This window comes from Oncorhynchus mykiss, chromosome 9 (genome assembly GCF_057628025.1).
Source record: "Oncorhynchus mykiss isolate SJ-2025 chromosome 9, ASM5762802v1, whole genome shotgun sequence".
Classification (NCBI taxonomy): Eukaryota; Metazoa; Chordata; class Actinopteri; order Salmoniformes; family Salmonidae; genus Oncorhynchus; species Oncorhynchus mykiss.
The window spans coordinates 70241902-70268757 of record NC_143030.1 but is presented as its reverse complement, the minus strand read 5'-3'; the positions used below and the strand labels follow the sequence as shown (position 1 = coordinate 70268757).

General features: G+C 43.5%; 1 protein-coding gene and 1 pseudogene across 3 annotated transcripts in view; one reads left to right on the top strand and one right to left on the bottom strand.

Moving 5' to 3' along the window:
- The window catches only part of LOC110531237 (low-density lipoprotein receptor-related protein 1), a 247203-nt gene that overhangs the window by 204672 nt on the left and 15675 nt on the right, over positions 1 to 26856 (bottom strand). For all 3 annotated transcript variants that reach the window (XM_036988705.2, XM_036988706.2, XM_090185209.1), the window contains exon 2: positions 1661 to 1783. In XM_036988705.2, the coding sequence (XP_036844600.2) occupies positions 1661 to 1783 (123 nt within the window). The remainder of the gene's footprint in view (positions 1 to 1660; positions 1784 to 26856) is intronic.
- Positions 9549 to 11419, top strand: LOC149981320 (E3 SUMO-protein ligase ZBED1-like; annotated as a pseudogene).

Genomic DNA, 26856 nt, shown 5'->3' with positions numbered 1-26856 from the left:
AGTTCTAACGGGGCAGTCCTGTTTAGTTCTTATATACTGCAGACAAGTCATATTTGCATGATTTAGCTTATTAATAATTCATTAATAATTAATGTTTGTTTAATTCATGTGACCAACCAATACTGGTTCAAGCATGTGACAGACCAACACCTCACAATGCTTCTTCTCTCCAAACTGAGACCATGAAACTGAGATATCCCTTTCTCTTAACAAGGTTCTGGGCGTAGTGCCAAATTGCCGACACTGAGAGTGAAGATTTGTTCAATCAGTCACTTGCATGAACACAGAAATTGGTTTACAGAAAAGCACAAACATAGAAAAAACCCGGATCCATTGTGGAGGCTGTGGGGATGGTCCAGTCCATCAGTCTAAGACATGTGCTACTGAAATTGTATATGGTTATAATACGTAAGAACAAGGGTGCAAAACTAATACAAATATTATTATTTTATGACAAATGTGCTTTCTCCCGTGATGAACAGCGGTTGCTGTCCGGGGTTCTGAAACACATCAGTGCACTGTTGAATTGGCGCCTTTTCCTAGACCATGTTGCTATATGCATAACAGCAAAGTTAATCAGCATACTGGTGTGGAGAACAATGTGGTGGAGGCAGCAGCGGAGTTAGGAGATGAGAAAACAGCCCTTGTCTTATTGTCTAAGAAGAGAGTGAGGAGAGAGGAAACTCCAACTTAATTAGGTCTATAATCAACTGTTAAATGTACCTGGCTTTATAAATCATACATATATATTTACAGAAATAAGAGAGATCCTGCTTATGTTGCCTGTTTGAGTGTTTGTTTAATAGCCTACTGATTCTGTGAGCAGAGCCTCATGCAAGACATCAGTCAAGAAGTTAAAGCTTGCTTGCAAATGGGTCTTCCAAATGGACAATGACCCCAAGCATACTTCCAAAGTTGTGGCAAAATGACTTAAGGACAACAAAGTCAAGGTATTGGAGTGGCCCTCACAAAGCCCTGACCTAAATCCCATAGAACATTTGTGGGCAGAACTGAAAAAGCGTGTGCGAGCAAGGAAGCCAACAAACCTGACTTAGTTACACCAGCTCTGTCAGGAGGAATGGGCCAAAATTCACCCAACTTATTGTGGGAAGCTTGTGGAAGGCTACCCGAAATGTTTGACCCAAGTTAAACAATTTAAAGGCAATGCTACCAAATACTAATTGAGTGTATGTAAACTTCTGACCCACTGGGAATGTGATGAAAGAAATAAAAGCTGAAATAAATCATTCTCTCTAATGTTTTTCCTAAACAAATGAGGGATTTCAGTAACAGAATTTTGAGTCCGAAGTGGCTGTACTTATATTGCATCTTCTGCAACATGGAAGGCACAATACGCACTGTTGATGTTCGGTGGTGGTTGCTGCAGCAGAGAGGAGAGAGAGACATTGGGTGCTAGTCACACAGTCACTCGTTGTCATTGTTTTTAACACGGTCGAACTCCCGGTTATTTACTCCCGGTCTTAATTATTTAATTATTTAATCAAACAGTGTGTTTAAAGCTCAGTGCATGTAGTTGATTTGATTAAAACACATAGGATGTGTCTATAAAAATTTCAACCAATCGATTGGTCGAAAGGCCAGACGACTCTCAGTCTATCATAATTTGTTTTAGTAGGGAACAGCCCTAAACTGTACTTACAGATATCAGGCGACTCGTCCGACCCATCTGGACAATCCTTCTCACCATCACAGCGCCATCCTTTAGAGATGCAGGTCACCTGATCTTTACACACAAACTGCTTAGGACTACACGTCTTCGGAGCTGGAAAAGACAGAACACAGAACACATGTACTATTACCAACATTTGTTTTTGTTTGTTTGTTTTTTTACCCCTTTTTCCTCCCCAATTCCGTGGTATTCAGTTGGTAGTAGTTACATGCTTATATCATCGCTGCAACTCCTGTACGGACTCAGGAGAGGCGACGGTTGAGAGCCATGTGTCCTCCAAAGCACAACCTAGCCGAATTGATTCTTGAAACAATGCACATCCAACCCGGAAGCCAGCCACACCAATGTGTCGGAGGAAACACCGTACAACTGGCGACCTGGTCAGCGTGCACTGCGCTTGGCCCCCCACAGGAGTAGCTAGTGCGCGATGAGACAAGGATATCCTTACCGGTCAAACCCTCCCTAAACCGGACGACGCTAGGCCAATTGTGCGTCGCCCCATGGACCTCCCGGTTGCGGCCGGCTGCGACAGAGCCTGGGCTCGATCCCAGAGTCTCTGGTGGCACAGCTAACACTGAGATGCAGTGCCTTAGACCACTGCGCCACCCGGGAGGCTCAACATTTTGTTTTTCTAGTTATTTATTTTTGTATGTTTTCCCCTAAAACCAAACTAGTATACTGTATTCCTGTACTTCTGTAAAGGCATTCATGTTTTATTTTAAACTGAACAGAAAGCAGGCTAGTAGACCACCACTGAATATATTTCTTGAATCAGGAGTGTACTTTGTTTGAGACAACTTTGTCATGTTTTGTGGGCGGTTTGACATAGAGGTACTGTTCATAGGTTGCACCTCCGTCACTCGTTGCGTAATTCCATTGTTATGAACGTTCTCAAGCCGCAATCTACCGGCGGCGCCATAGTAGTGCCCTAAAGTGGTGATAAGCCCAGTCATTCTGGACGTAGGCTAACTACTGTTTCGTCTAAATTACACTATAGTGCCTGGAAATACGATGACATTGCTAAAGTAGTAAAATATTTAGCAAGAAATGACTTTGCCAGCATTATCATGTCATCAAAATTACTTTAGACAGATGTCAATGTTGTCATTAGCTAGCAAAGTTCGTCAAAAATAGCTAGCAATGCTAACATTATCTAGCTAAAATCCCGTGGCATGCCCTCAATCTTAGCTAGATAGCTAGCTAACGTTATACTTCATCTAAAGTCAATCTGGTGACATCAAAATGATTACAAAGGTTTTCCTGCTAATTATTTGCCTCCTTTTGAATGTCATTGTATTTCCAAGCCACTATGATGCACTGTTGATGAAATCTCCATCAGCTCTCATTGACGATGTATTGAGTAGAATACTCAGTCGGGCAGCAGTCCAAAACGAACGTTCAAAGCAATATTGTGACGACACATGCAACCTATGAATATAGACTTACATAGACTGGCCTAATACAGTGGATTTTTACACATTTTCCAGAGTGTGGCTGACTTACCAGACCTGGGTTCAAGTAGTATTTATTATCTTTCAAAAAAACGCTCAGAGTTTGATTGAGCCTGGCTGGAGTGTCAGCTGGGTGGGTTTGCAACTTTCGGGACTATTCCATTGGTTCCATTGCACCAGGCAAGCCCAATCCAGGGCAGCTAGAATATTTTGAAGATAGCTAATACTATTTGGACCCAGGTGTGAGTTTCCGTTTAATGATGTCAGCCGTGGGGCAGTGCCAGAAATAGTTACTGGGCCATTGAGCTGTCAGGGCTACTCTGTGGTGCTACCATGTGGTACATCAACCTCAATAATCTCTGCTGACATATACTGCTCAGAAATACCACACTGGGCTTTTTCTTAGAAGGCATCTCATTTCCTGTGGTGGGTGGGATAAAGAGCAAGGTTGTGTGAACTTGTGTTGACCCCTGCATGGTCATCCAGCCACAGGGTGTGTGTGTGTGTGTGTATGTGTGTGCGTGTGTGTGTGTGTGTGTGTGCATCACCCTGATCTGTGCTATGGTCTTTTAAATCTATTTCCATGAGTCTAGAAAATTCCAACCCAGACCTGTGGGGAACAGCCTGGTTTGTTGCTGACTGCCAGGTCTTATGACAAAGATGCTAGTTTGACAGGCTGAGACTGGCAGTGTGTTTCCTCACTCACTCAGTGACATTGGTATTCATATAGAGGAGGAGGATGAAGAGGGGTAGGAGGAGGAGAACCCTCATCTTAGGAGGGAAGGAGAAAGATGGAGGGAAAGAGGAGGGAAGGAGAAAGATGGGGAGGATGAGGTGGGAGAAGAGGAGGGGGAGGAGTCACACACACACTCACAGAGTCGCAGCGCAGAGCAGACCATCTAATTGTAATTCTCTGCAGGTACGGAGCCCTATCCCCACTCACCCTGGGTGTCCTTACTCACCCTGGCTGACCTCTCCCCCTCTCCTTCTTTCCCCCTCTCCTTCTTTCCCCCTCTCCTTCACTTGGCAGGCAGAGAAGTGTTTGTGGGAAGGGAGGCGATGCGGGTGCACCACAAAGGAGAAGCAATGTGACAGTAATCACCAGAGAGTATTAGACCAGTGTATCATTGCGGTCACGTTCTCTCTAAACTGTCAGGGTAAGGGATTGAGGCTAGAGAGCGCTGGGAGGGAGGGTGTGTTTGTATGTGGATTGGTTCTTCTATCCTTGTGGGGACCTAAAATCCCCAAAAGTCGCCACAAGGATAATAAAATAAGGACAATTATCCCTCGTGGGGACATTTCCCACATCCCCTGAGGATAAAGGCTATTTTAAGCTTAGGGGTTAGGTTTAAGGTTACATTTAGGGTTAGGGTAAGGGTTAGGAAATTAATTTTAGGTCCCCACGAGGATAGAAGAACATAACATCTGTGTGTGTGTGTGTGTGTGTGTGTGTGTGTGTGTGTGTGTGTGTGTGTGTGTGTGTGTGTGTGTGTGTCTGTGCATGTGTGCGTGTGTGTGGTCAAATGCGGTGACTCATGAGTGTCAGGTTATTATAAATACAATTAGAAGCTAAATGTTTTGCTGCAGATCAAATGACAGCTGTCTTTAATACACTAACAACACCTTGATATTTGAAACAATGAAGAGAGTGATGACACTTAACATTCAAAGCCACAGCTCTCTTTCAGGCCTCTCAATTTACACTCAAGGACATGAGAGAACGAACATTTCCAAATGAAGGCATTTTCCAGTGTCCCAGGAATGTAATGTTTGAACACAACCATGAATAGATTGGGAGGCATGAGAGTAGTAAGTGGAAAGTGCCCTAACAACAGCACAGGGGAGAGGGGAAATAAGAAAGGGAATGAGTGGAGGGAGGGAGAGAAAGCTATAAAAGAAGGGACAGAGACCAATGACTGAATCAACTAAGATGACACACACAGCACATGAGGGAGCACTGAGATACTAGGCTAGGCTAACCAAGGCTAACCTGAGGGTTATTGGAAGTTACAGCTTCCTATATTTATTGGTAATTTCTGTCTATTTTGTTTATTTATTGGTCAATTCTGAAATGCTGTAAATACATTAGCTCCACTTCCAATGAAATTCTACTCTTCCATTAATATACAACCCTTCCATTAATATACTACCCTACCATTTATTATACTACTCTTCCATTAATATACTACCCTTCCATTAATATACTACCCTTCCATTAATACACAACCCTTCCATTAATATACAACCCTTCCATTAATATACTACCCTTCCATGAATATACTACACTTCCATTTATTATACTACCCTTCCATTTATTATACTACCCTTCCATTTATTATACTACCCTTCCATTAATATACTACCCTTCCATGAATATACTACACTTCCATTTATTATACTACCCTTCCATTTATTATACTACCCTTCCATTATTATACTACCCTTCCATTTATTATACTACCCTTCCATTTATTATACTACCCTTCCATTAATATACAGCCCTTCCATTAATATACTACCCTTCCATTAATATACTACCCTTCCATTAATATACTACCCTTCCATTTATTATACTACTCTTCCATTAATATACTACCCTTCCATTTATTATACTACTCTTCCATTAATATACTACCCTTCCATTAATATACTACCCTTCCATTTATTATACTACTCTTCCATTAATATACTACCCTTCCATTAATACACAACCCTTCCATTAATATACTACCCTTCCATTAATATACTACCCTTCCATGAATATACTACCATTCCATTTATTATACTACCCTTCCATTTATTATACTACCCTTCCATTAATATACTACCCTTCCATGAATATACTACCCTTCCATTTATTATACTACCCTTCCATTTATTATACTACCCTTCCATTAATATACAACCCTTCCATTTCTTATACTACCCTTCCATTCATATATTACCCTTCCATTAATATACCACACTTATATTAATATACCACCCTTACATTAATACACTACCCTTCCATCAATACACTACCATTTCATTAATTTACTACCATTTTATTCATGTACCACCATTTCATTAATATACTACCTTTCCAATGAGTACAATTACATGCACACAATAATGTGATTATTGTGGATAGTCAGATAAATATAATAGTTTGATTAAACGCATAGCGCATAGAATTAAAAAAAAGTTATTGTTGAATATTATTCATACTAATCAGACAGATTTTTTACAACACTATGAAAAATCTGGGAAACCAGGCCTGGTATTCATAGCTGACTTTGAAAAAAAGCCTTTGGATAAAGTACGACTGGAATTTATATATACACTTCCATTCAAAAGTTTGGGGTCATTTAGAAATGTCCATGTTTTTGAAAGAAAAGCAAATTTTTTGTCCATTAAAATAACATCAAATTGATCAGAAATACAGAGTAGACATTGTTAATGTTGTAAATGACTATTGTAGCTGGAAATGGCAGATTTTTAATAGAATAACTACATAGGCGTACAGAGGCCCATTATCAGCATGTGTTCCAATGGCACGTTGTGTTAGCTATTCAAAGTTTATCATTTTTAAACACTAATTGATCATTAGAAAACCATTTTGCAATTATGTTAGCACAGCTGAAAACGGTTGTTCTGATTAAAGAAGGAATAAAAACTGGCCTTCTTTAGACTAGTTGAGTATCTGGAGCATCAGCATTTGTGGGTTCGATTACAGGCTCAAAATGGCTAGAAACAAATAACTTTTTTCTGAAACTAGTCAGTCTATCGTGTTCTGAGAAAACAAGGCTATTCCATGTGAGAAATTGCCAAGAATCTGAAGATCTCGTACAACGCTGTGTACTACTCCCTTCACAGAACAGCGCAAACAGGTCCTAACCAGAATAGAAAGAGGAGTGGGAGGCCCCGGTGCACAACTGAGCAAGAGGACAAGTACATTAGAGTGTCTAGTTTGAGAAACAGATACCTCACAAGTCCTCAACTGGCAGCTTCATTAAATAGTATCCCCAAAACACAAGTCTCAATGTCAACAGTGAAGAGGCGACTCCGGGATGCTGGCCTTCTAGGCAGAGTTCCTCTGTCCAGTGTCTGTGTTCTTTTGCCCATCTTAATCTTTTCTTTTTATTGGCCAGTCTGAGATATGGCTTTTTCTTTGCAACTCTGCCTATAAGGAAGGCTTCAGTCATACAAAGCTTATAGTTAAATCCAAACTGGTTTTATAGCAGAAAAGTAAGAATGTCTCACCCCAAGATAAAGAATGTCCTTTTCCTCTTTATTCAGATTACAACCTCTCACTTTCGGTTATTTGAAAATTAAATCATCTACAAAATATTGCTGTTATTAAAACAAATAGAAATCAAAACTGGATGGTCTTCAGAGATACAGTGGGGCAAACAAGTATTTAGTCAGCCACCAATTGTGCACCACTTAAAAAGATGAGAGAGGACTGTAATTTTCATCATAGGTACACTTCAACTATAACAGACAAAATGAGGAAATAAATTCCAGAAAATCACATTGTAGGATTTTTAATGAATTTATTTGCAAATGATGGTGGAAAATAAGTATTTGGTCAATAACAAAAGTTTATCTCAATACTTTGTTATATACCGTTTGTTGGCAATGACAGAGGTCAAACGTCTTCTCAAGGTTTTCACACACTGTTGCTGGTATTTTGGCCCATTCCTCCATGCAGATCTCCTCTACAGCAGTGATGTTTTGGGGCTGTTGCTGGGCAACACGGATTTTCAACTCCCTCCAAAGATTTTCTATGGGGTTGAGATCTGGAGACTGGCTAGGCAACTCCAGGACCTTGAAATGCTTCTTACGAAGCCACTCCTTCGTTGCCCAGGCGGTGTGTTTGGGATCATTGTCATGCTGAAAGACCCAGCCACGTTTCATCTTCAATGCCCTTGCTGATGGAAGGAGGTTTTCACTCAAAATCTTAAGATACATGGCCCCATTCATTCTTTCCTTTACACTGATCAGTCGCCCTGGTCCCTTTGCAGAAAAACAGCCCCAAAGCATGATGTTTCCACCCCCATGCTTCACAGTAGGTATGATGTTCTTTGGATGCAACTCAGCATTCTTTGTCCTCCAAACACGATGAGTTGAGTTTTTACCAAAAAGTTATATTTTGGTTTCATCTGACCATATGACATTCTCCCAATCTTCTTCTGGATCATCCAAATGCTCTCTAGCAAACTTCAGACATGTACTGGCTTAAGCAGGGGGACACGTCTGGCACTGCAGGATTTGAGTCCCTGGCGGTGTAGTGTGTTACTGATGGTAGGCTTTGTTACTTTGGTCCCAGCTCTCTGCAGGTCATTCACTAGGTCCCCCCATGTGGTTCTGGGATTTTTGCTCACCGTTCTTGTGATCATTTTGACCCCACAGGGTGAGATCTTGCGTGGAGCCCTAGATCAAGGGAGATTATCAGTGGTCTTTTATGTCTTACATTTCTTAATAATTGCTCCCACAGTTGATTTCTTCAAACCAAGCTGCTTACCTATTGCAGATTCAGTTTTCCCAGGCTGGTGCAGGTCTACAATTTTGTTTCTGGTGTCCTTTGACAGCTCTTTGGTCTTGGCCATAGTGGAGTTTGGAGTGTGACTGTTTGAGGTTGTGGACAGGTGTCTTTTATACTGATAACAAGTTCAAACAGGTGCCATTAATACAGGTAACGAGTGGAGGACAGAGGAGCCTCTTAAAGAAGAAGTTACAGGTCTGTGAGAGCCAGAAATCTTGCTTGTTTGTAGGTGACCAAATACTTATTTTCCACCATAATTTGCAAATAAATTCATAAAAAATCCTACAATGTGATTACCAGATTTGTTTTCTTCTCATTTTGTCTGTCATAATTGAAGTGTACATATGATGAAAATTACAGGCCTCTCTCATCTTTTTAAGTGGGAGAACTTGCACAATTGGTGGCTGACTAAATACTTGTTTGCCCCACTGTAGATGGGAGGGATTGAGGGTAGCTGACGGATGGGACTAAAAACAAACAAAAGATAACTATTGTAAAACATACTGTGTCCGTAAAATGTATTTAGTATGTATTAGGGGTGGGCGGTATACTGGTATGAATATGAATACCGGTATGACGTTGTGCCATGATATGGATTTTTTTTATCATGATGAATTAATAAATGTATGAAATAAGGCGTTTGTGATTCGTTCACAATTTCAGTGGGCTAGTTCAACTTGTTTATCTTTCCCTAAAAACATTGCCTTTTTTAGCAATGAAAAAACTAGAAGTATGGATATTACACTCAATCTGCCTGCCAATCAAAGTCAACAAACAATCATACGCAACTGCAGAGTAAGCAAACATTTAGTGAAGTAAACTCCTTTCGTTAGCGAAAATATCCGAAAATCAAATGCAAAAGTGTAAGCAAGCATTGAGGATGACTGAAGACAAGGACAATAACACTATTGAGGTTGATTTGCAGGACAACAAAGATTTCGTTTTAAGATATCCGAACTCGACCGACAAACAGTACTGTGTAAGTTGTGTTGATGCATTGTGCTAGCCAAAGGTGGAAACACCAACAATCTTTTTCACCACCTGAATCATTCATTAGTGGTATTCCCTATGACAAGAAGAGCAAAAAGTGTAATGAGAGAACAAGTGCAGTTACTTATCACATAGCGAAAGAAATGGAACCAATTCAAACTTTGGAGAAAGACGGTTTCAGAAAGTTGATTCGAACTCTAGACCCAAGATCCCGAGCCGTAAATACTTCAGTAAAACATGTCTGCCAGAACTCTACACAGATTGTCGGAACAGAGTTGCCAACGAAATCCGTAACGCTGCATTTTTCTCTACTATTGTCGACTTATGGTCAAGCCAGACCACAGAGCCATACATTAGCCTCACGATTCATTACATTGACGACAACTGGAAGCTGCAAAGCAAATGCCGTCAGACCTTTTATTTCTCAGACGAACACACCAGAGAAGTAATTGCAGCTGGACTGAGGGAGGCAATTTCATCCTGGGGCGTGAAAGAGTCGCGTCAAGTATATATGACTACCGACAGCAGATCGAACATGGTCAAAGCATTAGAGCTGAACAAATGGACAAGACTAGGGTGTTTCGGACACAGGCTACACAATGCAATTAGTAAATTTCAACATCCAAAACACAGAGCTAGATAGACAAATGAAGTAACTTAAAAACAACTTAAAACGCAGAATTACTATTGTATTCCTTATCTCCTCTGTTTAAAGTTTTGGCTGACTACACCGTCTGATCCTTCTTATACGTTAAGCCGAATATATACAGCTATGCAAATGTATAATATTTGTCATTTGTAAATGTATGCAAAATTCAAAGATTACATGGATTACATTGCTTGTATTTATAATTGATAAATTAGCCTATGGTTTCAACATATGAATTTCACCTCTCTTTCAATAATAAATAGCCTACTCAATAAATGATCCCGTTTTCTAAAGCAACATAGCTCTCTTAATCGCAACAGTTGTATGTAAATCTATAGATGGATGAAATTTGTAATCATGTCCAGTGTCCATGCTGTAAATTGTTGTAATTATTTCCAAAACGAATCGCGGGTTTCCCGGGCCACAGGAGTGTGCAAGAAATTGATCAGCACATTTTCCTATGGAAGAAGCAGAAGGACCTGATATAGGCACAGGATAAACTGAGCCTGCCCTCCACAAGCTCATCACATAATCATCAATTAGATTGGGATCTCAATTGCAGATGATGAAAGTGTCCTGGAGCAGGTGAAGACCATCATACAAGTCCTGGCAACAAATTTAAAAAACATGGCACCTTGTGCCCTCCTGGAAAGACATTGAATTTATCACGGCAACACTTAAGCCCCTCCAGGATTTCACAGATGGCATGTATGGAGAGACATACGTGAATGTGTCCTATCTGAAGCTGGTCTTCCATTTGTTCAAGACGGAGGTTCTGAAATGAGGACGAAGCCAAACTGACCTGAGAGATTAAGATGAGGGTTCTCAATTAACCGAATAACAAATACACCGACCCTGAAACAGATGAGCTGCTCACCATGGCTACCATTCTAGACCCAAGGTTCAAGACCACCAAGGTGAGAGCTGCCTCAGAGACAGAAGCCCTCCTGGTAGGGAACACAGCCGTGGATGACTTCTCTCTTGAAGAGGACCAGAGTGAGAGAGAAAGAAGCTGCCACTGCTCCACAATCAGCAAAGAAGTCCAAGTCCCAGAGCCAGGTCATGGCGCAAGAGCTGGACAGCTACACTCTGATGATGGCAGCAGACAGTGAGGATGATCCTTTGGAGTGGTGGCGAGATCACGCATCCAACTTCCCACAAGTGAGTTGTCTGACAAATAAATACTTATGCATCCCTGCCACAAGTTGGCCCTCTGAGAGAGCATTTAGGACTGGTGGCAATGTGGTCATATGCCACAGGGCAAATTTGAAGCCAGAAACTGTCAATAGGCTGGTGTTCCTGGCGCAGAACTTGTTGAGAGGTAGGCAGTGAGATGTTGCATGGTGAACTGAGAAACATAGGTTTACAACTTGAATTGATAATGACCGGTGTTAGGCTGAAAAAAGACTGCACACATTTCTTTACATTTTCTTTACATCCCGAGTACTTTCATTTTACTGCATATTTATTCAACTCATATACCTTTGTTTATGTTTCATGTTTGCACAGGTTTACCACAGAATAAAAAAATAAAGTAAAAAATGTGCAATGCCCCCTTTCTGTTTCTATACATTATATCGTTATCATCTGGACAGTGAAAAATATTGTGAAATTAATTTTGGTTCAGATTGTCCACTCCTAGTATGTACAGGTGAAGTCGGACGTTTACATACACCTTAGCCAAATACATTTAAACTAAATTTCTCACAATTCCTGACATTAGATCCTAGTAAAAATTCCCTGTTTTAGGTCAGTTAGGATCACCACTTTATTTTATGAATGTGAAAGGTCAGAATAATAGTAGAGTATGATTTATTTCAGCTTTTATTTCTTTCATCACATTCCCAGTGGGTCAGAAATGTACATACACTCAATTAGTATTTGGTAGCATTGCCTTTAAATTGTTTACCTTGAGTCAAACATTTCGGGTTGCCTTCCACAAGCTTCCCACAATAAGTTGGGTGAATTTTGGCCCATTCCTCCTGACAGAGCTGGTGTAACTGAGTCAAGTTTGTAGGCCTCCTTCCTCGCACACGCTTTTTCAGTTCTGCCCACAAATTTTCTATGGGATTGAGGTCAGGGATTTGTGATGGCCACTCCAATACCTTGACTTTGTTGTCCTTAAGATATTTTGCCACAACTTTGGAAGTATGCTTGGAGTCATTGTTCATTTGGAAGACCCATTTGCGACCAAGCTTTAACTTCCTGACTGATCTCTTGAGATGTTGCTCCAATATATCCAAATAATTTTCCCCCCTCATGATGCCATCTATTTTGTGAAGTGCACCAGTCCCTCCTGTAGCAAAGCACCCCCACAACATGATGCTGCCTCCACGTGCTTCACGGTTGGGATGGTGTTCTTCGGCTTGCAAGCCTCCCCCTTTTTCCTTCAAACATAATGATGGTAATTACAGTTCTATTTTTGTTTCATCAGACCAGAGGACATTTCTCCAAAAAGCACAATATTTGTCCACATGTGTAGTTGCAAACCGTAGTCTGGCTTTTTTATGGCGGTTTTGGAGCAGTGGCTTCTTCCTTGCTGAGTGGCCTTTCAGGTTATGTCGATATAGAACTCGTTTAACTGTGGATATAAATAATTTTGTACCTGTTTCCTCCAGCATCTTCACAGGGTCCTTTGCTGTTGTTCTGGGATTGATTTGCACTTTTCGCACCAAAGTACATTCATCTCTAGGAGACAGAACGCATCTCCTTCCTGAACGGTATGATGGCTGCGTGGTCCCATGGTGTTTATACTTGCATACTATTGTTTGTACAGATGAATCGTGGTACCGTTAGGCATTTGGAAATTGCTCCCAAGGATGAACCAGACTTGTGGAGGTCTACAATTTTTTTCCTGAGGTCTTGACAGATTTCTTTTGATTTTCTCATGATGTCAAGCAAAGAGGCACTGAGTTTGAAGGTAGGCCTTGAAATATGATGTCAATTAGCCATCAGAAGCTTCTAAAGCTTGGAATTTTCCAAGCTGTTTAAAGGCACAGTCAACTTAAGTGTATGTAAACTTCTGACCCACTGGATCTGTGATGCAATGAATTATATTGTGAAACAATCTGTCTGTAATCAATTGTTGGAAAAATTACTTGTGTCATGAACAAAGTAGATGTCCTAATCAACTTGCCAAAACTATAGTTTGTTAACAAGACAATTTTTGACTCCAACCTAAGTGTATGTAAACTTCCGACTTCAACTGTATAAACTGGAAGTAGAAGCATACAGTGCCTTGCAAAAGTATTCATTTAAATTGATTTGATTTGGATTTCATGTAACGGACATACACAAAATAATCCAAATTGGTGATTTTTTTATTTAAAAAATTCAAGCCTGAAAAGTGGTGCGTGCATATATTTTCACCCCCTTTGCTATGAAGCCCCTAAACAAGATCTGTGTCACGACTTCCGCCGAAGTCGGTCCCTCTCCTTGTTAGGGCGATCCACTTTTCATTTTACATTTGAGGATTAGGGATGGTTACGCAGGAGGGTCATAAGGAGTAAATCTCTCTTCCTTATTGATTCTCCTGCACTTCCCATGATGCTGTTGGCCTGTCATCACCCCACTATTTCGTGGCAACAGAGGGCTCTCAAGGGGTGGTCACGAGAGTGCTCAGGGAGGTGTGTGGTGGTTTCCATTGGTGCGACTAGGACTAAGTCCAAACCAGGTCTCTACCGTGTGCATCCCCTCAGAATATGCCGATTTGGCTCTCGCCTTCTGTAAGAAGAAGGCGACTAAATTACCACCTCATCGACGGGGGGATTGTGCGATAAATCTCCTGGTAGATGCAGCACTTCCCAGGAGTCACGTGTGTCCTCTGTCACAGGAGGAGACGGTGGCTATGGAAACATATGTCTCCGAATGCCTGGGGCAGGGATATATTCGGCCCTCCACTTCACCTTCCTCCTCAAGTTTATTTTTTGTGAAGAAGAAGGTTGGGGGTCTGCGCTCGTGTATTGACTATCGAGGGATCAATCAGATCACTGTGAGGTACAGCTACCCCCTGCCTCTCATCGCTAGTGCGATCTAGTCAATGCACGGGCGTGCTTCTTCACAAAATTGGATCTCAGGAGCGCTTACAACCTGGTGCGTAGCCGGGAGGGTGACGAAGGGAAGACGGCATTTAGTACCACCTCTGGGCACTATGAGTACCTCGTAATGGCGTACGGGTTGATGAATGCTCCATCAGTCTTCCAGGCCTTTGTTGACGAGATTTTCCGGGACCTGCACGGGCAGAGTGTAGTGGTGTACAGTGCCTTGCGAAAGTATTCGGCCCCCTTGAACTTTGCGACCTTTTGCCACATTTCAGGCTTCAAACATAAAGATAGAAAACTGTATTTTTTTTGTGAAGAATCAACAACAAGTGGGACACAATCATGAAGTGGAACGACATTTATTGGATATTTCAAACTTTTTTAACAAATCAAAAACTGAAAAATTGGGCGTGCAAAATTATTCAGCCCCCTTAAGTTAATACTTTGTAGCGCCACCTTTTGCTGCGATTACAGCTGTAAGTCGCTTGGGGTATGTCTCTATCAGTTTTGCACATCGAGAGACTGACATTTTTTCCCACTCCTCCTTGCAAAACAGCTTGAGCTCAGTGAGGTTGGATGAAGAGCATTTGTGAACAGCAGATGGAGTCTGCAAAAGACCTGAGACTGGGACGGAGATTTGTCTTCCAACAAGACAATGATCCAAAACATAAAGCAAAATCTACGGTTCAAAAATAAACATATCCAGGTGTTAGAATGGCCAAGTCAAAGTCCAGACCTGAATCCAATCGAGAATCTGTGGAAAGAACTGAAAACTGCTGTTCACAAATGCTCTCCATCCAACCTCACTGAGCTCGAGCTGTTTTGCAAGGAGGAATGGGAAAAAATGTCAGTCTCTCGATGTGCAAAACTGATAGAGACATACCCCAAGCGACTTACAGCTGTAATCGCAGCAAAAGGTGGCGCTAACAACTGGCAGAACATTTCGTCTTTCAATCACCCACGTGGGTATAACCAATGAGGAGATGGCACGTGGGTACCTGCTTCTGTAAACCACTGAGGAGATGGGAGAGGCAGGACTTGCAGTGCGATCTGCGTCAGAAATAGGAATGACGTCTATTTTAGCTCTTGGCAACGCAGGTGCTCGTTGGCGTGCGCGAGTAGCGGTATTACACACACCTGCGCATCATCAGACTCACCTGGACTCCATCACCTCCCTGATTACCTTCCCTATATATGTCACTCCCTTTGGTTCCTTCCCCAAGTGTTATTGTTTCTGTTCCAGTGTTAAGTCTGTGCGTTGTTTGTGTTTCTTGTTTTGCGTTTATTTATTAAAACACTCACTCCCCGAACTTGCTTCCTGACTCTCAACGCACATCGTTACACCGAGTTAGTTTGCGGGGGTACAGGTTAGAGGTAATGAATGAAGAAGGCCTTTATTTGGCCTGCTGGGACTGGCTGGACCCAACAGTAAACAGCAGAGGCATAAGGACATGATGCCAGCTGAAGCTAAAGCTGGAAATGCCAGTTAAATGACTTTATTTTCCTGCCACCGCTGAAAGGTGACTTGATTACATTAGTATTGCTATTACATTGACACTGTTATGACTGGACCTCTGGAAACGCAGGTTAGCATTTATCGTCATGAATCCTGCTCTGGAGGCAGCTCTGCAGTGGTCACTAGCTAGCACAGTTACAAAGTCATAAAATCCAACTCTAACATTAACCCTAACCTTAACCACACTGCTAACCCTAATCTTACATTAGCTCATTTCTGTTTTCATTCATTCTTTTACAATATCGCACATTTTGACTTTGCAGCTGTCCTATCTAAGGGGAAAAGGCTCAGTTCGACCCCCAGGACAGACTAGTGACAAACGTCAACCTGCTTTGGAAACATCCATCAATGAATGCTTTTTCACCTCACTGCATTTATCCAAAAGGAAAACAGCCACAACAGAATGACTGTTAGATATTGGAGTTGATGATGATTGATTAAGGACGTTGGTCTTTAAATTCCTGTCTGGGGTTACACAACTGAATACATGGTTGTAAAGGGTTTGAGAATGAGTGAGTGATTGGGGTTGGTATGTTTGTACTGAGGTCAGATCAGGATACTTCACTGAAAGAGATTAAAACACCTGAAAACAAGATCAGTGACGAGCAGTTGAAGATATGTTTACTGCTGTGACGTCAGCGACTGCCATCGTCCTCTTGACTGACGGCCTGAGGATAAACAGCTGTCCCCTGAGTGTTTATTAGGCCTAATAAGAACACACTAATTAGTGATCCAGTTTCACTTTAAGGCCAAAGATCTTCCTAACACTTTACAACGTTATACAGGACTTGAACAAGGCTGTAAGTAGTTTATAAATTAGAAGTAAACAAGTATAGTTGATGCTTGCTGATGTTGCTGCAATGTTTACTATCGACTTATAAACTACTTATACAACCTTTGTAACCTATAATTTAAGGAAAGGTTTTACCACTGTCTTAACAAAACATTCTCCCCACTTCCATATATTCTCCCATAAGACAATGTAGTGGTTATCAGACAAAAATATCAATATCTCTATAGGCCTAATTGTATAGGCAGGCGTTGTAGGAGGAAAACTTCTCCTGAGCTGTATGACCCAACAGCCCCATTCAACACCCAACAGCCCCATTCAACACCCAACAGCCCGATTCAACACCCAACAGCCCCATTCAACACCCAACAGCCCCATTCAACACCCAACAGCCCCATTCAACACCCAACAGCCCCATTCAACACCCAACAGCCTGATTCAACACCCAACAGCCCCATTCAACACCCAACAGCCCCCTTCAACATCCAACACTCCCCTTCAACATCCAACAGCCCCATTCAACATCCAACAGCCCCATTCAACATCCAACAGCCCCATTCAACATCCAACAGCCCCATTCAACACCCAACAGCCCCCTTCAACATCCAACACTCCCCTTCAACATCCAACAGCCCGATTCAACATCCAACAGCCCCATTCAACATCCAACAGCCCCATTCAACATCCAACAGTCCCCTTCAACATCCAACAGCCCCATTCAACATCCAACAGCCCCATTCAACATCCAACAGCCCCATTCAACGTCCAACAGCCCCATTCAACGTCCAACAGCCCCATTCAATGTCCAACACCCCCATTCAATGTCCAACAGCCCCCTTCAACATCCAACAGCCCCATTCAACATCCAACAGCCCCATTCAACATCCAACACTCCCCTTCAACATCAAACAGCCCCATTCAATGTCCAACAGCCCCCTTCAACATCCAACACTCCCCTTCAACATCCAACAGCCCCATTCAACACTCAACAGCCCCCTTCAACATCCAACACTCCCCTTCAACATCCAACAGCCCCATTCAACATCCAACAGTCCCCTTCAACATCCAACAGCCCCATTCAACATCCAACAGCCCCATTCAACGTCCAACAGCCCCATCCAACGTCCAACACCCCCATTCAACGTCCAACAGCCCCATTCAATGTCCAACACCCCCATTCAATGTCCAACAGCCCCCTCCAACATCCAACAGCCCCGTTCAACGTCCAACAGCCCCATTCAACGTCCAACAGCCCCATTCAATGTCCAACACCCCCATTCAATGTCCAACAGCCCCCTTAAACATCCAACAGCCCCATTCAACATCCAACAGCCCCATTCAACATCCAATACTCCCCTTCAATATCCAACAGCCCCATTCAACACCCAACAGCCCCCTTCAACATCCAACACTCCCCTTCAACATCCAACAGCCTCCTTCAACATCCAACAGTCCCCTTCAACATCCAACAGTCCCCTTCAACATCCAACAGCCCCATTCAACGTCCAACAGCCCCATTCAACGTCCAACAGCCCCATTCAACATCCAACAGCCCCATTCAACGTCCAACAGCCCCATTCAACATCCAACAGCCCCATTCAACGTCCAACAGCTCCATTCAACGTCCAACAGCCCCATTCAACATCCAACAGCCCCATTCAACATCCAACAGCCCCATTCAACATCCAACAGCCCCATTGAACGTCCAACAGCCCCATTCAACATCCAACAGCCCCATTCAACATCCAACAGCCCCATTCAACGTCCAACAGCCCCATTCAACGTCCAACAGCCCCATTCAACGTCCAACAGCCCCATTCAATGTCCAACAGCCCCATTCAACGTCCAACAGCCCCCTCCAACATCCAACAGACCCCTTCAACATCCAACAGCCTCCTTCAACATCCAACAGCACCCTTCAAAGTCCAACAGCCCCATTCAATGTCCAACAGCCCCATTCAACGTCCAACAGTCCCCTTCAACATCCAACAGCCCCATTCAACGTCCAACAGTCCCCTTCAACATCCAACAGCCCCATTCAACATCCAACAGCCCCATTCAACGTCCAACAGCCCCATTCAACATCCAACAGCCCCATTCAACGTCCAACAGCCCCATTCAATGTCCAACTGCCCCAATCAACGTCCAACAGCCCCCTCCAACATCCAACAGCCCCATTCATCATCCAACAGCCCCATTCAATGTCCAACAGCCCCATTCAACGTCCAACAGCCCCATTCAACATCCAACAGCCCCATTCAACATCCAACAGCCCCATTCAACGTCCAACAGCCCCATTCAACGTCCAACAGCCCCATTCAATGTCCAACAGCCCCATTCAACGTCCAACAGCCCCATTCAACATCCAACAGCCCCATTCAACGTCCAACAGCCCCATTCAACGTCCAACAGCCCCATTCAATGTCCAACAGTCCCCTTCAACATCCAACAGCCCCATTCAACATCCAACAGCCCCATTCAACGTCCAACAGCCCCATTCAACGTCCAACAGCCCCATTCAATGTCCAACAGCCCCATTCAACGTCCAACAGCCCCCTCCAACATCCAACAGCCCCCTTCAACATCCAACAGCCCCATTCAACATCCAACAGCCCCATTCAACGTCCAACACCCCCATTCAATGTCCAACACCCCCATTCAACGTCCAACACCCCCATTCAACGTCCAACACCCCCATTCAACGTCCAACACCCCCATTCAACGTCCAACAGCCCCATTCAACATCCAACAGCCCCATTCAACGTCCAACAGCCCCATTCAACGTCCAACAGCCCCATTCAACGTCCAACAGCCCCATTCAACATCCAACACCCCCATTCAACGTCCAACACCCCCATTCAACGTCCAACAGCCCCATTCAACGTCCAACAGCCCCATTCAACATCCAACAGCCCCATTCAACGTCCAACAGCCCCATTCAACGTCCAACAGCCCCATTCAACATCCAACACCCCCATTCAACGTCCAACACCCCAAGTCAACGTCCAACAGCCCCATTCAACGTCCAACAGCCCCATTCAACATCCAACAGCCCCATTCAACGTCCAACAGCCCCATTCAACGTCCAACAGCCCCATTCAACATCCAACACCCCCATTCAACGTCCAACAGCCCCATTCAACATCCAACACCCCCATTCAACATCCAACACCCCCATTCAACGTCCAACACCCCCATTCAACGTCCAACAGCCCCATTCAACGTCCAACAGCCCCATTCAACATCCAACAGCCCCATTCAACGTCCAACAGCCCCATTCAACGTCCAACAGCCCCATTCAACATCCAACACCCCCATTCAACGTCCAACACCCCAAGTCAACGTCCAACAGCCCCATTCAACGTCCAACACCCCCATTCAACGTCCAACACCCCCATTCAACGTCCAACACCCCCATTCAACGTCCAACACCCCCATTCAACATCCAACAGCCCCATTCAACGTCCAACACCCCCAGTCAACGTCCAACAGCCCCATTCAACATCCAACACCCCCATTCAACGTCCAACAGCCCCATTCAACATCCAACAGCCCCATTCAACGTCCAACAGCCCCATTCAACATCCAACAGCCCCATTCAACGTCCAACAGCCCCATTCAACATCCAACAGCCCCATTCAACGTCCAACAGCCCCATTCAACATCCAACAGCCCCATTCTAATGATAACTAGGGCCAGGATGATACCAGTATCGCAATACACATGAGTATCGTTGCAAGGAAACAAAACATGAAGCGGATTTAACTTCTTTAGGAAAAGATCCTTAATGTTGGAAACAGATATCATTTTGTTGTCATCCAGAGTCACATTTATGTATTTTCCAAGCGAAAGCACACAATATTTTACATACAGCAGGCTTTTAAAGGACCAAAGAGTAAGTCTGCTTCGTGTTTACATTTTTGCTGTGGAAAACATATTGTGATGCTGGTATCGTACCAGCTCTACTGATAACAGCACTGAAGCCTTTTTTAAACCACTATTCAAACATATTATGTGGGGATTTTCCTTCAGTGACATCAGAAAGGCTATTCATGTCAACCTTTGATGAAGTTGCAGAATGTTCTGGTGACCACAGAGAGAGAGACAGAGGGAAAGAGAGTAGTACTGTAGAGAAGCCTCAAATATAAAAGCACAGCCTCTCTCCCTCCCTCTCCTCTCCACCTATCCCTCTCTCCCCCAACTCTCCTGCTCTCCATCAACTCTCTCTCTCTCCCTCAACTCTCCAACTCTCCCCCTCTATTTCTGTCAACACTCCCCCAACTCTCCCCCCCCCCCCTCAAATCTCCCCCCTCTCCCTCTCATCCTCTTTGCCCCTCAACTCTCTCCTCTCCCTCTCTCTCAACCACCCCCTCTCAGTACACACTAGAAGCTGAAGAATACTTTCAGTCAGCCTGGCCCACTGTAATACTTGCCATAATATTTGTCCATTAAATACCTGAGCAGTGGAAGGCTTTTCACATATCTGTCTGAGTAGGTTACAGGAGTCTACTGTATGCCAGTATCTGTGTGACTAGACAGTCAGGAGAAAGTGCTCTGTCCTGTAAGAGTGCTGATCTAGGATCAACTCCATGCTGTCCATATAATCTTATTCATTATAATCTAAAAGGCTAAACTGATCCTACATCAGCATCCAACTCAGAGATACTTTATGAGTAGGACTGCAAGATACAATGTTATGTTAATGTGGCATTACTATTAATTGATGTTATGGTTTGTCAGTGCTGTATTTACAAATAAGCATAAGGCACATCTGAGGTAATTATCAATTCATCACAGATAAGAGCTCTGCTCTTCACACTCTGCTGGTGAATGTCAATGAGGTGGCAGAGGGCAGGATGAGACAAAACCACAGTCAGCTTCATCGATCACATCACTGTGTGTGTGTGTGTGTGTGTGTGTGTGTGTGTGTGTGTGTGTGTGTGTGTGTGTGTGTGTGTGTGTGTGTGTGTATGTGTGTGTGTGTGTGTGTGTGTGTGTCGGGATAAAGAGCGAGAGAACAAGACTACTGATATAGAGAGAGAAAGAGAGAGCATAAATGACCTCGAGACAGCATAGCAGAAAGAGACCACAGCAGAGTATAGACTAGTAGTGTGGCAGGTCGGTACAGTATGTCATCCACTGTTTAACCAGCAGAGTAGGCAGCCAAATGACAGAGGTCTCCAGACACCAATCCAAGCAGGGACACCCCATTACTGACCCACTTTCCTACTCACACATGAACACACTTTCACTCCTTCCCTATCTATCTACCTCCATCCCTCCCTATCTGTCTCCCTCCATCCCCCAACCCTCTATCCCTCCCTATCTATCTCCCTCCATCCCTCCCTATCTATCTCCCTCCATCCCCCCAACCCTCTATCCCTCCCTATCTATCTCCCTCCATCCCTCCCTATCTGTCTCCCTCCATCCCCCCAAACCTCTATCCCTCCCTATCTATCTCCCTCCATCCCACCAACCCTCTATCCCTCCCTATCTATCTCCCTCCATCCCTCCATCCCCCAACCCTCCCTATCTGTCTCCCTCCATCCCCCAACCCTCTATCCCTCCCTATCTATCTCCCTCCATCACCCCAGCCCTCTATCCCTCCCTATCTGTCTCCCTCCATCCCTCGATCCCCCTATCCCTCCTTATCTGTCTCCCTCCATCCCTCTATCCCTCCATCTCCTCAACCCTCTATCCCTCCCTATCTATCTCCCTCCATCCCCCAACACTCTATCCCTCCCTATCTGTCTCCCTCCATCCCCCCAACCCTCTATCCCTCCCTATATGTCTCCCTCCATCCCTCTATCCCTCCCTATCTGTCTCCCTCCACCCCTCCACCCCTCTATCCCTTCCTATCTGTCTCCCTCCACCCCTCTATTCCTCCCTATCTGTCTCTCTCCATCCCTCTATCCCTCCCTATCTGTCTCCCTCCACCCCTCTATCCCTTCCTATCTGTCTCCCTCCACCCCTCTATTCCTCCCTATCTGTCTCCCTCCACCCCTCTATCCCTCCCTATCTGTCTCCTTCCACCCATCTATCCCTCCCAATCTGTCTCCCTCCACCCCTCTATCCCTCCCAATCTGTCTCCCTCTACCTCTCTATCCCTCCCTATCTGTCTCCCTCCACTCCTCTATCCCTCCCAATCTGTCTCCCTCTACCTCTCTATCCCTCCCTATCTGTCTCCCTCCACCCCTCTATCCCTCCCAATCTGTCTCCCTCTACCTCTCTATCCCTCCCTATCTGTCTCCCTCCACCCCTCTATCCCTCCCAATCTGTCTCCCTCCATCCCTCTATCCCTCCCTATCTGTCTCCCTCCATCCCTCTATCCCTCCCTATCTGTCTCCCTCCACCCCTCTATCCCTTCCTATCTGTCTCCCTCTATCCCTCCCTATCTTTCTCCCTCCTTATCTGTCTCCCTCCATCCTTCCCTATCTGTCTCCCTCAATATGGCCAACCCGCCATCCCCACTCTCTCTCTCTCTTTATAAATCAAAACCAGACCCTCACAGCACATTCCAGAACCTGTTCATTGATTTCAAGTGTAGGGCTCTTTCTCTCTCATCTCTCTCTGCCTCTCTCTCTGACTCTCACTCTCTTCCTCTCTCTCTCTTCAATTCAATGGGCTTTATTGGCAAGGGAAACATATGTTTACATTGCCAAAGCAAGTGAACTAGATAATAAACAAAAGTTAAATCAAAAATCAAAAGTAACAGTAAACATTACACTCACAACAGTTCCAAAATGAATAAAGACATTATAAATGTCCAATGTTGTGCAAATAGTTCAAATTCAAAAGGCAAAATAAATAAACATGAATATATATATATATATATATAATGTACTTACAATGGTGTTTGTTCTTCACTGGTTGGCCTTTTCTTGTGACAACAGGTCACACATCTTGCTGCTGTGATGGAACACTGTGGTATTTCACTCAATAGATATGGGAGTTTATCAAAATTGGTTTTGTTTTTTAATTATTTGTGGAGCTGTTTAATCTGAGGGAAATATGTGTCTCTAATATTGTCATACATTGGGGGGGAGGTTAGGAAGGGCCGCTCAGTTTCCACCTCATTCTGTGGGCAGTGAGCACAAAGCCTGTCTTCTCTTGAGAGCCATGTCTGCCTAAGTCGGCCTTTCTCAATAGCAAGGCTATGCACACTGAGTCTGTACATAGTTAAAGCTTTCCTTAAGTTTGGGTCAGTCACAGTGGTCAGGTATTCTGACGCTGTGTTCTCTCTGTTTAGGGCCAAATAGCATTCTAGGTTGCTCTGTTTTTTTGTTAATTCTTTCCAATGTGTCAAGTAATTATAATTTTGTTTTCTAATGATTTGGTTGGGTCTAATTGTGTTCCACTCTCTCTCTCTCTGCCTCAGAGAAGATACATGCTTCAAAAGAAGAGAAGCATGGAGATTTTGGAATTTGCCAGAATAACGGTGGTTAGGGGTTTGCTAAGGGGCTAACATGTTTATTATAAGTGGAGGGTAGAACTTCCACTGTGCAGTAGATCGAATATCTGTATGGCAGCCCATAAATGAATGATTTCTGCTATGCACTATAGAACTACTTATCTATCTCTCTGAGGCAGAACAAGATGGTGCTGATAGACATGGTCTTCTGGTTTGCAATCTTTCTTCCATTTAAGAACGATGGAAGAAACCATGTTCTTGGGGACCTTCAATGCTGTAGACAGTTTTTGGTACTCTTCCCCAGATCTGCGCATCGACACAATCCTGTCTCAGAAGTCTACAGTCAATTGCTTCGACCTCATGGCTTGGTTTTTGCTCTGACATGCACTGTCAACTGTGGGACCTTACAGTGCCTTGCGAAAGTATTCGGCCCCCTTGAACTTTGCGACCTTTTGCCACATTTCAGGCTTCAAACATAAAGATATAAAACTGTATTTTTTTGTGAAGAATCAACAACAAGTGGGACACAATTATGAAGTGGAACAACATTTTTTGGATATTTCAAACCTTTTTAACAAATCAAAAACTGAAAAATTGGACGTGCAAAATTATTCAGCCCCCTTAAGTTAATACTTTGTAGCGCCACCTTTTGCTGCGATTACAGCTGTAAGTCGCTTGGGGTATGTCTCTATCAGTTTTGCACATCGAGAGACTGACATTTTTTCCCATTCCTCCTTGTAAAACAGCTCGAGCTCAGTGAGGTTGGATGGAGAGCATTTGTGAACAGCAGTTTTCAGTTCTTTCCACAGATTCTCGATTGGATTCAGGTCTGGACTTTGACCTGGCCATTCTAACACCTGGATATGTTTATTTTTGAACCATTCCATTGTAGATTTTGCTTTATGTTTTGGATCATTGTCTTGTTGGAAGACAAATCTCCGTCCCAGTCTCAGGTCTTTTGCAGACTCCATCAGGTTTTCTTCCAGAATGGTCCTGTATTTGGCTCCATCCATCTTCCCATCAATTTTAACCATCTTCCCTGTCCCTGCTGAAGAAAAGCAGGCCCAAACCATGATGCTGCCACCACCATGTTTGACAGTGGGGATGGTGTGTTCAGGGTGATGAGCTGTGTCGCTTTTACGCCAAACATAACGTTTTGCATTGTTGCCAAAAAGTTCAATTTTGGTTTCATCTGACCAGAGCACCTTCTTCCACATGTTTGGTGTGTCTCCCAGGTGGCTTGTGGCAAACTTTAACCAACACTTTTTATGGATATCTTTAAGAAATGGCTTTCTTCTTGCCACTCTTCCATAAAGGCCAGATATGTGCAATATACGACTGATTGTTGTCCTATGGACAGAGTCTCCCACCTCAGCTGTAGATCTCTGCAGTTCATCCAGAGTGATCATGGGCCTCTTGGCTGCATCTCTGATCAGTCTTCTCCTTGTATGAGCTGAAAGTTTAGAGGGACGGCCAGGTCTTGGTAGATTTGCAGTGGTCTAATACTCCTTCCATTTCAATATTATCGCTTGCACAGTGCTTCTTGGGATGTTTAAAGCTTGGGAAATCTTTTTGTATCCAAATCCGGCTTTAAACTTCTTCACAACAGTATCTCGGACCTGCCTGGTGTGTTCCTTGTTCTTCATGATGCTCTCTGTGCTTTTAACGGACCTCTGAGACTAGCACAGTGCAGGTGCATTTATACGGAGACTTGATTACACACAGATGGATTGTATTCATCATCATTAGTCATTTAGGTCAACATTGGATCATTCAGAGATCCTCACTGAACTTCTGGAGAGAGTTTGCTGCACTGAAAGTAAAGGGGCTGAATAATTTTGCACGCCCAATTTTTCAGTTTTTGATTTGTTAAAAAAGTTTGAAATATCCAATAAATGTCGTTCCACTTCATGATTGTGTCCCACTTGTTGTTGATTCTTCACAAAAAATACAGTTTTATATCTTTATGTTTGAAGCCTGAAATGTGGCAAAAGGTCGCAAAGTTCAAGGGGGCCGAATACTTTCGCAAGGCACTGTATATAGACAGGTGTGCGCCTTTCCAAATCATGTCCAATCAATTGAATTTACCACAGGTGGACTCCAATCAAGTTGTAGAAACATCTCAAGGACGATCAATGGAAACAGGATGCACCGGAGCTCAATTTCGAGTCTCATAGCAAAGGGTCTGAATACTTATGTAAATAAGGTGCATATACTGAACAAAAATATAACCGCAACATGTACAGTGCTGGTCCCATGTTTCATGAGCTGAAATAAAAGATCCCAGAAATGTTCTGTATGTACAAAAAGCTTATTTCTCTCAAATTTTGTGCAGAAATGTGTTTACATCTCTGTTAGTGAACATTTCTCTTTTGACAACAAAATCCATCCACATGACAGGTGTAGCATATCGAGAAGCTGATTAAACAGCAAGATCATTACACAGGTGCACCTTGTGCTGGGTACAATAAAAGGCCACTCTGAAATGTGCAGTTTTGTTACATAACACAATGCCACAGATGTCTCAAGTTTTGTGGGAGTGATTAATTGGCATGCTGACTGCATGAATGTCCACTAGAGCTGTTGCCAGTGAATTGAATGTTAATTTCTCTACCATAAGCTGTCTCCAACATGGTTTTTGAGAATTTGGCAGTAAGTCCAACCATCCTCACAACCTCAGACCACGTGTAACCACGCCAGCCCAGGACCTCCACATCCAGCTTCTTCACCTGCAGACCAGCCTCCAGGACAGCTGATGAAACTGAGGAGTGTTTCTGTCTGTAATAAAGCTT